This window comes from Sylvia atricapilla, chromosome 5, assembly GCF_009819655.1.
Source record: "Sylvia atricapilla isolate bSylAtr1 chromosome 5, bSylAtr1.pri, whole genome shotgun sequence".
Taxonomy (NCBI): Eukaryota; Metazoa; Chordata; class Aves; order Passeriformes; family Sylviidae; genus Sylvia; species Sylvia atricapilla.
The window spans coordinates 19774852-19786910 of record NC_089144.1 but is presented as its reverse complement, the minus strand read 5'-3'; the positions used below and the strand labels follow the sequence as shown (position 1 = coordinate 19786910).

At 46.2% G+C, this 12059-nt stretch overlaps 1 protein-coding gene across 1 annotated transcript in view; it reads right to left on the bottom strand.

Annotated features, from left to right (window-relative positions):
- The window catches only part of ITIH5 (inter-alpha-trypsin inhibitor heavy chain 5), a 46140-nt gene that overhangs the window by 15082 nt on the left and 18999 nt on the right, over positions 1 to 12059 (bottom strand). The window contains exons 6-7 of the mRNA XM_066318851.1: positions 11811 to 11980; positions 10675 to 10791 (exon numbers count right to left, since the gene is read on the bottom strand). Coding sequence (XP_066174948.1) covers positions 10675 to 10791; positions 11811 to 11980 — 287 coding nt within the window. The remainder of the gene's footprint in view (positions 1 to 10674; positions 10792 to 11810; positions 11981 to 12059) is intronic.

The following is a 12059-nucleotide window of genomic DNA, read 5'->3' as shown; positions in this document are numbered from 1 at the left end:
CTGCAATTTAAATTAAAACCCTTTGAATTTATGTAACATGCAGACAAACATATGTACAAGTGTGCGTGTGTGCACATGGTTTTGCTCCAAAGCAAACAGAGTGAGGAAGGCCATATGGTTCATTCTCCTGCAGCTTTTAAACTCCATCCATAGTAAAAATAAAGGGTGGGATTCAACTTTCCCCACTCAGTTATCAGAAAGCTGGGCATCACATCTAATCCTGCTTGAGGCAGGGAAAGCCACCTCCAGGGAATAATCCATCCCATCTGTTTTAGACAGGTTTTAGGATGGGCTGAGTCACTGGCAGGAAGTGTCTGTCTCCAGGCATTGCCTTCAAGCAGAAAAGGTGGGACTCACCTCAAGAACTAATCCTGCCCCATCCTGAGCATTCTGATTCTTGCTGGAGCCAAAAGGAGCTGAACTGTCTCCCCACCTCTCCCAGAGTGCTCTGAATCTCCTGTCTCTTCCCATTTCTATTTCTTTTCCCAGCTCATAAGAACTCCCAGGTATGTCCCAAAGAGTGCATTCCTCATGGGGTGGCAACAACATGCTTTGCTACCTACCAGCATTCCTCACCCACTAATGGTTTATGAGACACATCTGACTTCCCTCAGAGAGCTGAATATGATTCAGGAGCTGGCAGGCAAAACCAGCTTTTAATAAGGAAAATATCTTGGTAAAACTGCACTGCTTGACATCCTGAAGGATTCGGCTATGACCAAGTGCAGCTGGTGCCCAGCCCTCTCCTTCCATCTCCACCAGACCCCAGGCAAGGCTTTGCAAAGCTCTTCTGACTGCAGCTTCAGCTGGGACACAGCAGCAGGTTTCTGCTTCTGTCCTTGTAAGGCCACAGCTGGAACTTCTCCTGACTTCAAGGAGCCAAGGGCTGTGGCTGCCATGGGATTCCCAAACTGCTCTGCTGCCAATGGGGTTCTTGCAGTTCCACTCCCACCTGGCCCCAGTGAGTCATTCCACTGAAACTCCTGCCAAAGAGGCAGAAAATTAACCATTTCTACCCTGCTGAGGGCCAGGTCATTCCTGTCATTCCTCCACGGCTGTGCACATGACACTGGTTCATTTTGGAGATAAGCTGGACCCACTCACACTGAGGAAAAACAGTTTAGGGGTCCAGTGCCTCTGTGCCAGGTGCTGCAAAGTGAAATACTTTTCCCAACGTTGGCCTGGGTGGATGCATTTGAAGCAAGGCTTAAAGCAGGGGATGGTAGGAAGTAACAATACAGAACAACTGAATAAAAAGCTGGTTTTACCCTTTTGGAATGGTTTGTGCATGCCAGAGTCAAGTTTTAAATGAGGATTTAAAAGAGGATAACTTGGTGGGGAAGATTCCTCCGTAAGGAGGGGAGGGGAGATCACACTGTCTAAATGATTGATGTGCAAACAGTCTCTGCTCAAGCCTACAAGACTGGAGCCAAACCAGCTCCCAGCCACCACTCTGACCTTCCTTGTCACCTCTGCACTGACACCTGGACAAGTGACACAGCTTCTGCCTGTCTGGTTCTTGCTTGCTATATCACAGCCAGAGTGATTCAGAGCTGTACCAGCTCCAGGAACAGCAGGAGTAGCAGAACTCCCTCAGCTACACTCGAGTTTGGCTGTGATTTGTCATCCTTGTACCCAGACATGGAGTTAGCTGTGACAGACCTCATCTTACTGTAACACTGGTGGAGCAAAGCATGGGAAGATACGCACTCTTATGGGAAAGCTGAGAGCCTTCAGGTCTTTTTTGGGCCAAAGATCTGCCTCAGAGACATCTGGGATGATGTCAGACCATCTGGGCACCTTTTAGGAGGAATATGAGTCCTGGTGACATTTCTTTCACAGTCCCTTGTTTGTTTGGGGAGTAGGGTGAGGGTGAGGCCTGGCTACCCTGAGAGCTGTGCAGCTCACAGGGACACAATGTGTGGTTGTTAGCAGCTGTGGCACTGCCAGACACTGGCCCTGCTGGGCAGCAAGGGGAGAATTCAAACACCTCATTAAAATGCACATCCCAAGCCCACGTATTCACACTTTCCATCGCCTTAGGAGCACTTTGAAGTGTTTCATCCAGCCACCCTCGCAACAGCTGGGCAGCAGGACTTCATCAGCAGTGGCACAGCCTCTTCCAGCTCAGCCAGCACCAGGGAACTGCTTGGGCTCGGGATCAGGCAGTCTGGAGAGAACTGCTAACAGAGAGGAAAGCATTCCCAACCACAGCCTTTGGATAACAGGACACACTGACAGGAAGAGATGCACAAGAACAGCTTGCACAGAGCAGACCCGGGGCCATCTGCCTAAAAGATCCCACAGCTAGAACACAAAATTTTAGCACCCTTTGTCCTTCCACATCCCTGGTGAGAAACTAAATTTGACCAGAAAGGAGCTAAGGCACAAGACGTAAGCTCAGAGGGAATTAGGAAGCCACAGCTCTGTCCAGTAATGTGTCTGAGAGTGCAACAATACAGGGAAGGGCTCAGAAATGAGATCTCCTACAGCAAAAGGAGAAAAGTAAAATTGAATATATTGTTTGGCAAGAGATTGCAAGGAAATACAGGAAGAAAAACCAAAGGAGGTCCTTCCTCCCCTTCAAGATCCTCTGAGTTTCGGTTCTTCTCTTTCTCTTCCCAAACATGCAGAGGCAGCCAATAAAAAGGTCCAGAGCTGGGTTCTTCAAAGAGCAACAGCCAAAGCTCATTGAAGTCCCCATGGTCTGTCAGAAGGGTTAATTAGTGCAGTGACTTAAGGAAAAGCTGGCATCAAAGGCACACCTGACATGGTGCTAAGGTGGTCAGACAAGACGCTGCCATAGATTTGGGTTGGGGCCAGAGCCAAGGGGAAGGCAGTGGGAGCACCATTGCCACATTACAGGGAGCAGTCAAAGCACAAGAGAATGAAGTTTTGGGCAGTGCTGTTCCTGCTGAGATGTGAAGCCACATCATGTGAGTTTTGCTTTCCTCTGTGTCCCAGTGTCCTTTCTGCCCACATAATGCCGGTCACATGTGACCTGCCAGCAACAGGGATTTCTGTACCAAAACCAGGGGTTAACCCAGAAGTGTATCTTTGGATTGCTTTACCTCCTGCATCCCACTCTCAGAGAGGACAACTGGCCCTTTTTACCCCCACAGGGAATGTCCTGCAATTGAGGAACTGCAACTGCCCCTCTCCCTGTCAATGTATCTTTGTGCTTTCTTCCTGGCAGATGAGAATGGCGTAACCAGGGAAAACTCCTTCGCAATTCTGGACAAGAAGCATTTTGTTCACTGCTGACACAGGCCTGTGATGGGAAGGAGTTTGAATATAGACTTCTGGACAATAAAGGTCTGTCTCCAGTCCATGGTCCAGTCTCCCCCTCCTGAACATCCCAGATCCTTTGCTGGTCACTTGAACACTGCGGACTCCCTATATGGCCTTAAAAAAAGTTGCTTTGTAGTTTCCCAGGCTGAAAAACAACTATCCTTTAGAACAAATGTTTATTCCTATTGCCTTTTCTGAAAAAGATTTTCCACTTAACAGTGAGTGAAGCACTTAGCTCCACATCCATCCAGGACACTTAAGCATGGATTTTTAGCTCAGTGGATGATAATACTGTCTTCAAGGATGTGATCAGTTGGGGTAACTCACTTGCCTAGCACCCTTCAGCATGGTGAGGATAAATGTATAAAAAACTGATCTGATGATCAAAAGTTGATCTGATTTCTCAGGAACTGGAGTTCCATGGGTCTGGAGGGCAGAGTAGATGCTGAGTCTTTGCAATCCCACTGCAGCACTGAGGATATGAATAAATGCCAGTGTGAAGATTTAAGGAGGCGAGTTCTGGTCAGCACCAAGCATCATTACTTGAAGCCCTTACCCCAGCGCAGAACGGATTGCAGTTGGAGTAGTAAACAATTCCCTACAGTAAATAAGGCAAAGGGAAAAGCTTAAGGGCTGCCCCACAGTGCTACTGAAATAACCCCACTGGAAACAACAGGGCTGTGTGGGCACACAGCCAGACTGACACAGCAGTGTCTGAAGGCCACATTCTTCTCTTGTGCTTAGCTCATTTTAAGTGGAATCAGATCCCATAACATGCCCATCAGACAGTCAAACCCCCACCCTGTCAGCATGACGAAAAATTTCCATGGAGATAGCAGCAGAAAGGTCAGCACCAAGGGAAAAATGCCCCATGCCCTCAATGCAGAGCTTGACATATCGCCTTCTGCCCATCCTCAGAAGATGGAGTTCATCCCAGGGCATGAAAACTGTTCCAATAATTGGGTACTGTAATTTTCTGTCACACAGATCAGCCCAAACTCAATGCTAAGAAGAGCTGGCATGCCCAAAAGCTGTCCACAACACATCTCCTCAATTTCAGTAATCACCAACTGCTGTGTTACAGAGCAGGAATTGAGCTGAGACACAGCTCATCATGCTCTTCGTACTGATTATTCCCATCCTTCATCATGTAGCCACTCTCACAGAGTGGATGCCACAGCAGCCAGAAACCTGCCAGGTTTGAAGCTTTCCAGCTCCTACTCAGAACATCCCATCCATGGGTGTAACCTGCTAGGAGAGATGTGCTGCTCCTCCCCTGTGACTTCTCCATTTTAATTTGTTTTTACAGGACATGTGGTAGGGACTTTACAAGAGAATCCTAATGATAGGACAAGAGAGAGTGGCATTAAACTAAAAGAGGAGATATTTAGATTGGATATTGGGAAGAAATTCCACCCTGTGAGGGTGGTGAGGCCCTGGCACAGGCTGTCCAGAGAAGCTGTGGCTGCCCCTGGATCCCTGGAAGTGTCCAAAGCCAGGTTGGCCAGGGCTTGAAGCAACCTGATCTAGTGGAAGGTGTCCTTGTCCCTGGCAGGGGATTGGAACTGGATGATCTTTAAGGTCCTTTCCAATCCACAAAATTCTAGGATTCTCTGATCTCCAGTGAGTGAGGGATGGTGATAATGGTTTGTTGGTTGAAGCAAAGACCCAGCACTTTTGCTCAGAGTTAGCATTATGCAATGCAAGAGCACTAAACAGTTCCTTACAAAAGCAAAATTACCAGTTTTCTCACCTAAAAGTCTGCCACAGGGCCTTCACAGTCCTCCAACAGTTGCCCCCATCCAATTTTCCCCATTTCCAAACCCCATTGGCATCTCCAGCTCCAGGATCCCTACTCCCTCCTGCATATCTCTGCCTCCAGCCCTTCCCTTGCCAATTTCCATCCTAAGCCACCGCCTCAGGCATGGCAAGAAGCCAATTCTTCAACAAAAACTCTGCAGAGAAGAGAGCAGATGTTTTGGAGAAAATTATGTCACTGCATCAGGGGTGACTATCCAAGCAAAAGCTCTCATGACACAGCATCATATCCCTCACTCCTAAGGGACCTCCGATTACATCACGTGGACCACAGAGCTCCCTGTGAACACCGTTTGATGAAAAGAATACAACATGGAAGACCTCACTCCAGCAGGATTCCACATGAGGTGCCACAAGCACGTCTGAGCTTCAGCTGCTCTCCACAGCCAGAAACAAATGGTCCCAGTTGAGCAATGTGTGGGACACACCCTGATTTAGGGTGAAGGGGCATTTGCTTGGCAATAGCAGTGTTGCTGCAAACAGTGCTAATCTAATAACTTCAGTCTTGACAAAGATCTGGTGCCTTTTAGGCTTGAGGGATCTTTGTACAGCCATAAGTCCAGACATGGGTTTGCCAGCTAAAGAGACAAGACTCTGCAAAAAGACAAGCACAGGCAAAGAAAATAACCTACATAAATTCACATAACAGATCCATGATGAAAACACACGCAGAAGCCAGGTTTGGTTTCCAGGTGTTGCTCCAGCAGCTGGAAAAAAAACCTTAATTCCAGCTTGGAAAGGACTACTAAAGAAAGATCTTTCACTTCACTGACTTTTATGCATTTGCCAGGGCCTCGAGGATACCAAGAGGGTTTAATGGCTCTTCCCAGCCCTAGCTGGGGCCTCCGCCCACTCTCCTGCCCTGTTAAGCACCAGCCTGGGCCTTAATCCCAGTCTCAGACCAAGAGCTGTGCTGTCTGTTGCTCTGGTACATAAACCTCAGTGACCCCAATCCATAGACTGTCTCCCCTAGCTTTATCTAACCACTTCCATTTCACTACAGCTTTGTCTGGTGGTCATTGGGCGGTGTCTGGCAAATCAGCAGCACCTGTTCCCAGTTCATCCTTTGATGAACCCAGTGATGGTCCAATTGAAATGTTTGGGACAGCTCTCAGTGTCTTTATGAGGTTTTCAGTTCAAGTCTCAGCAGCATTTCCATGCAAACTCTACTCTCACCTTTGCCTCCTATTTACTCCAAACTTAGTTAGAGGACTTGCACTTTATAGGTGGTCTGGGATCTTCCTGAGGAATTTTGTCTCTGCTTCTACTGCCTCAGCTTGAAGTAAAATTGGCTGTTAGTCCTAAGACCAGAAAGCAGATGCTCCCTTCCTGAATAGCTGAGAGCACCTTTCTCTGAAGGTTGCTTGTTTCTCTGCATGACCCTGTCATTATTTTAAAATTTTAGCATTAGGAAGATTATTTTTCTGCATGACAAATATTTGCATTTCTCTTGGAAGAGAAATTTTATTTTTATTTTCTTGGAGCAAATAAGGTCAACATGGATCTGATGTCTTATTTACTGTAATATTTCTTACATCCCATATTCACACCTCCAGAGAAGACAGAGATAACAGTGCTGTGGGGTATTCCTGAGCAGGAGGCAGCTGCATGGGGTTTTTGGTGCTGCAGACAGCTCTTCCGTGTTCTCTTGGGTTGTCTCTTTCCAACAGAAATGGAAAACCTGACAAAACTTTCCTTGACACAGTAGTTTTGAATGCTCTGAGGGCTGTAATTAGAATTAGCATTTTTTCCAAAGTTCCCTGGCGATTTAAGGTTGTTCTCCTGGGCAGCAGCTGTTATTTGGACCAACAGTCAACAGGCTCTCAGCCAGTTCTGCAGCAACCAGCAGAAGTCAGAGGAGTTTAGAATGAGAACACTGAGTGCTGAGGTGCTTGTCTGCCCCTTCACCACCCTGGAACTCCTGGGGATGCCTGTGCTGAGGCACAGAGGTCCAGGGGTTGGGCACACAGGGCCCTCTGACAGGCTCCAGTAGTGTGGGTGACTCAAGGGTACCAACTGTGTCCCTTGGACAGGAAAAATGGACTGAGGCCCTTGCTAATCCCCAGCAGGTCCCAGTTTCAGCCGGGTTCCTCCTAGAGCAATTAACCTCAGAGAAAATTACAGTCTGGCACACGATCACTGACACGTTGCCAGGCTTGTGGTGAAGCCAACTGCTTAACTGAGTGTGTGGTATTTATTGCCTGTGGGAAAGGTAAGGTGAAACAAATATGTGGTTGAAACAACTCTATTTCACCATACATCTTCAAAATACCTGCAAATTCATCCTCTTGTGGGCATAGTCACAGCTTGGAATGTTCTTGTTCTGTCACAAGGGTCCTTCTTCACCATGTTCAGTGAAGCTGGGTGCAGTGATGATTATCACAAGGTGATAAGTTTGTGAACTTATAACTGGCCCCTTTTTCTCCTGGTTATACCCATGTAAAACTGCTATATCCCGTCCTACCTAGCCAAAGGTACCATAAAATCAGCAGGCTAGACTACTCAAAGGGCAAATCATTTTGCTTCCCAGTAAACCCTGCAGATATAACCTCTTCCCCAGGCTCTCCTGGCTGTTAAAAGCAACTATTCCACACAGAACTTGCTGTCTCTTTGCAAACGAAGCAATAAAGTTCATGGGGATTTTCCTTGCCAGTGGGACAGCAGTAATGATGTGCAAAGCCTTGAGCACATTAATATTTTTCTCTCATCATGCTCAAGAATTTTCTATTCCTGAACTTTATTTCCTTGCCAGTGCTAATAAAAGGAGACTGTAGCAAAGGCTCAGGTTCTCAGAGGGGTTTGACTGCAACACATCTGAGTCTGCTGGACATCACCAGAGCTCAGAGGCTGTGAAAACTGAGGAGAAATACCTTACCCTCAAAGCATCTCTGAGTGATGTGAAGGGAATGTTTCAAGGGTCTTAATCACAAAACCAAAGAACTGTTAGAGCTGGAAAAGACCTCTAAGATCACCAAGTCCAATTATTAACACAGCACCACTGTGTTCACCACTGAACAATCTCTCCAAGTGCCACATCCAAACCTTTTTAAAACACCTCCAATGATTTGATTCAAGCTGATCAACCAGTCTCATTCTATGTGTTTGCAATGGGACATTTGCTGCTTCAAAGACTGAGATATCTTAGGAAAAAAAGGATGGCACGAACAGATAAAAATTCATGTTGGAAAAAGAAAACCTTGGAGAGGAAAAGCTAAATGACTCACAATTGGGTTGTGGGAACTGTAGGATGAAGTGGGAACTGCATGAAATCCTGACACCACTTGAGTCTCTTTGCCATTTACTTTGTGAAGGCAGGTGACTGAAGAGTACAAAATCTCCTCCAGTTGCTGCAGAAAAAGGTGCACAGCTGACGTTTCCCATCCTTGCTTATACAGTCCTAAAAGCTGTCCTTTGCCATAGTCACTGCAGCTGACCCACAAGAGCACTCTTTACAATTGCTGACTGTATTTTTAGCTGACCTTGCATGTGACTCAGTAGAAAGAAATGAGGAAAGATAGTCCCATGGGATTTCCCAGCTCTCTACACACAACCCCAGATCACCACAGCTGTGAGAGTCCAAGAGAAAAGACAAAAAGGAGACATTTCCTCTGCTCAGATGTATCCTGCCACCAGAGAATCTGTTTGTAATTTAACAAACATCTTAATGACATCAACAACTGGGTAAAAAGAACACTGAGCAGACACAGCTGTGATTGATCACACTTTCCTAGAGAACCAAGAGAGGTTTATTTTTCAGCTAGTCCTAGATTTTTGTCTTTTCTTGATCAATCTATGTGGGGGTTTTAGGGTTTTGATCTTTAATCCATAAAGTTCTATTTTTTTGGAGCAGCTGGAATCAAAGGAAGATAACTGCTTCCATCCCATAGCACTCCTCCATACTGTACCAGTGGTTCTCCATAAACAAAATACATTGAGATAAAAGACAAAAAGTTGGGTGCAGCCTCAACAAACGTTCTGGGTAGACACTTCTCTCACTTCAGGCTCAAGAGGAACCTCTCTGTAGCTAATCCAGGTTTAGCAGCACCAGCTGCCTAGGCTATCAAGTAAACCTTTAGGGGTTAATGGCTGTGTTGTTTTCAGTAGGTGTAATGAAAAGAAACTCTGATACTCAGGAGGAGAATAAAAGCTTTCATAGTGCAAGGCTAATCTGCCGAGTACTCGTGCAGCTCACAAAAGCACCAAAGCCCTTTGGAGTTTAATCTCCCTGGTTCACTGGCTGCATGCTTCCACCCTGCAGGACTGGGGGAATTTGTGCCAGAACTATTAATTCTGAGAGGCAGGGTGGTCGTTTTTCAGCAGGAAGATAACAGAAAGACAAGAGCCAGGCTCTGTCCACAGGACTTTTTACAGATTCAAAGGCATCTTGATTTGAGACCTCATTCTGCACAGGACTAAGGTTGCTTGTTAATAACTCTCTTGATGAGTCATCTTCTTCCCCAGTCACTGGGGAAGATAATGTGGATCCAAAGAATCCATATTCCATTCATATTTGATGTGCCCTTCAGCTTGGTATGGTGGCTCACATTAAGGTCTGTGCCCTGGAAAAAATGTCTGAGATTTGTTCTGAAAGACTCAGATTCTCAAAAAGGACAAAATTACTTTTCTTTCAGGAGAACCTCTTGAGTTATACTTCACTCAGCGTTTTGCCAAGGTAATTTAAAGGCAGAAGTGTCTTCTCTGTGCTGTTAGACTGGATACAAGAGTCTGCTGAATGCACTTTGCTGGGAATTCTGCCTGATCTGCCTCTCTTCAAACTGCTCAGAACAGAACTACCCCAGACAATCCAATGCTCAATTTTGGCAGCACTGACCTTCATAGGCTGATGAATCCTTCTGCATTCCTTGTTCTCATCCCATTCCCACTAACATGACCATTTCTCATTGCAGGTATCTTCAGAGCCATCTCTCACCTCAGACACAGCCATCATTTTACAGAAGAATCACAGAATCACAGAATGATTAAGTTGGAAGAGACCTCCAAGACCATTGAGTCCAACCCAGCCCTAACACCTCAACTAAACCATGGCACCAAGTGCCACATCCAGTCTTCCTTTAAACACATCCAGGGATGGTGACTCCACCACCTCCCCAGGCAGACTATTCCTTATTATTCTTTCTGTAAAAAACTTTTTTTTCCTAATATCCAATCTGTATTTCCCTTGGCACAGCTTGAGGCTGTGTCGTCTTGTTCTGTCAATTGCTGCCTGGAGAAAGAGACCAACCCCACCTGACCACATCCACCTTTCAGGGAGTTGTGGAGAGTGATATGGTCACCTCTGAGTCTCCTTTTCTCCACGACAAACAACCCTAGCTCCTGCAGCTGTTCGTCACAAGGTTTGTGTTCCAAGTCCCTCACCAGCCTCGTCCTCCTCTGGACGTGCTCAGGCATCTCAATGTCCTTCCCAAACTGAGGGGCCAGAGCTGGACACAGCACTCAATGTCCTTTCTAAACTGAGGGGCCAGAACTGGACACAGTGAGACAAAGCCTGAACCAGGCTTTACCAACTCAGAGCTGAGCAGTCTGGAACAGACACAAGGAGCTCACCTGCTTCAGCTTTGTCCCCACCATGGAAGCGCTGCTGTCCAGCACGAACACCACGTTCTTGGGCAAGGGAGGAAGATCTGTGGGAGCAAAGTAGTGCACGAAATATCCATTGAGGATCTGTGAAAGAGCAAGGGAGTCATAGGTGAGGTCATGGTGCAATGTTCTACACACATCATTATGGGATATTTGGATATTTGGGTGCTTTCAGTGATTCTGTCCACACTGGAGGGTATGAATGCTCCTTGGTATTGATGCCTTGAGAAGGCTGACCTGGAACAAAGGCTGGATAGAGGTAGAGAATAAAGCAGATATTTATTAAAAGGCCTTTAAGGGTGCACCATGGGCAGGACAAAAGCATGGCCAGGGCTACACCTGAGGTGGACCCAAAATGATCACAAAATGGACAACTGGTCATGAGGCTTCACACTTTGATAAGTTTTGATCCATTTGCATATTGAGGTTTAATTGTCCAGTTACAGCTTCAGGTCGTGAGGTCCCATCCTTCTTGTTTTCTCTCTTCAGTCCACCATTGTTTGTGCTTTTGGGCCTGAACACTTGTTACAGTTGTCCTTGGTCTTCAGCAGGAAAGGATTTCTTTTGTCACCCTGTTCTGTGAGGAGAGCTGACTGACACTTAATATGAGGCCCAGAACTGAACCCCTGGGCAGCACAGAATCCGAAAATTATGAAAGCTAAAATTTAAGGCATCAGTATCCTTCTCAATTCTGTTCCTCTGTTTATCCAGACTGCATAAGCCAACTGGAGCTGTCCACATCTCCTTCCATGGCTGACACTGGGGTTGCCTTCCAAATGCAGGAAGGATATAATATGTGTGCCCACAGATCAGAACTACAACATGCACTTGAGGAACTGGCCTTATATCCAGATATGTACAGCCAGTATATTGAGAAACTAAGAAGCAGACACAAAAAAGAAGCTCAGTTGGGGTTTAAGTCCATCTTAAATAAGTCCATCTTGTGGCTGCTAATTGACTGGTTTTATTTTGGATAGTTCTTGCAAGACAGAGGAGCAGCCTTCACTCAGAAAGCATTTTCTAGGAATTAGGAGCAGGCAAAACCATTGAAGCATCTCAGGTACAGTTAATAAAACAGAAAAGATGAATCATGTGTACAGTACCTGAACATCCCCAACACTCAGCTCCCTGTTGACATCGTATCTAATTATGAAGTCTCCCAAAATTCCATTTCGGGCGATCCTGGTTTGCTCAACAACACTGGGATTGAATGTAACCTTAGCTAAGGTTTTGGTGTGCCCAATGACAGTAGAGGGAGGAGGAGACACATCACCTGTTGAGATAAAAACACAATATTACAGGTTTTTTCCATTGCCTTACAGATGTCAAAGCACAGCACAGGTGGTATTGCT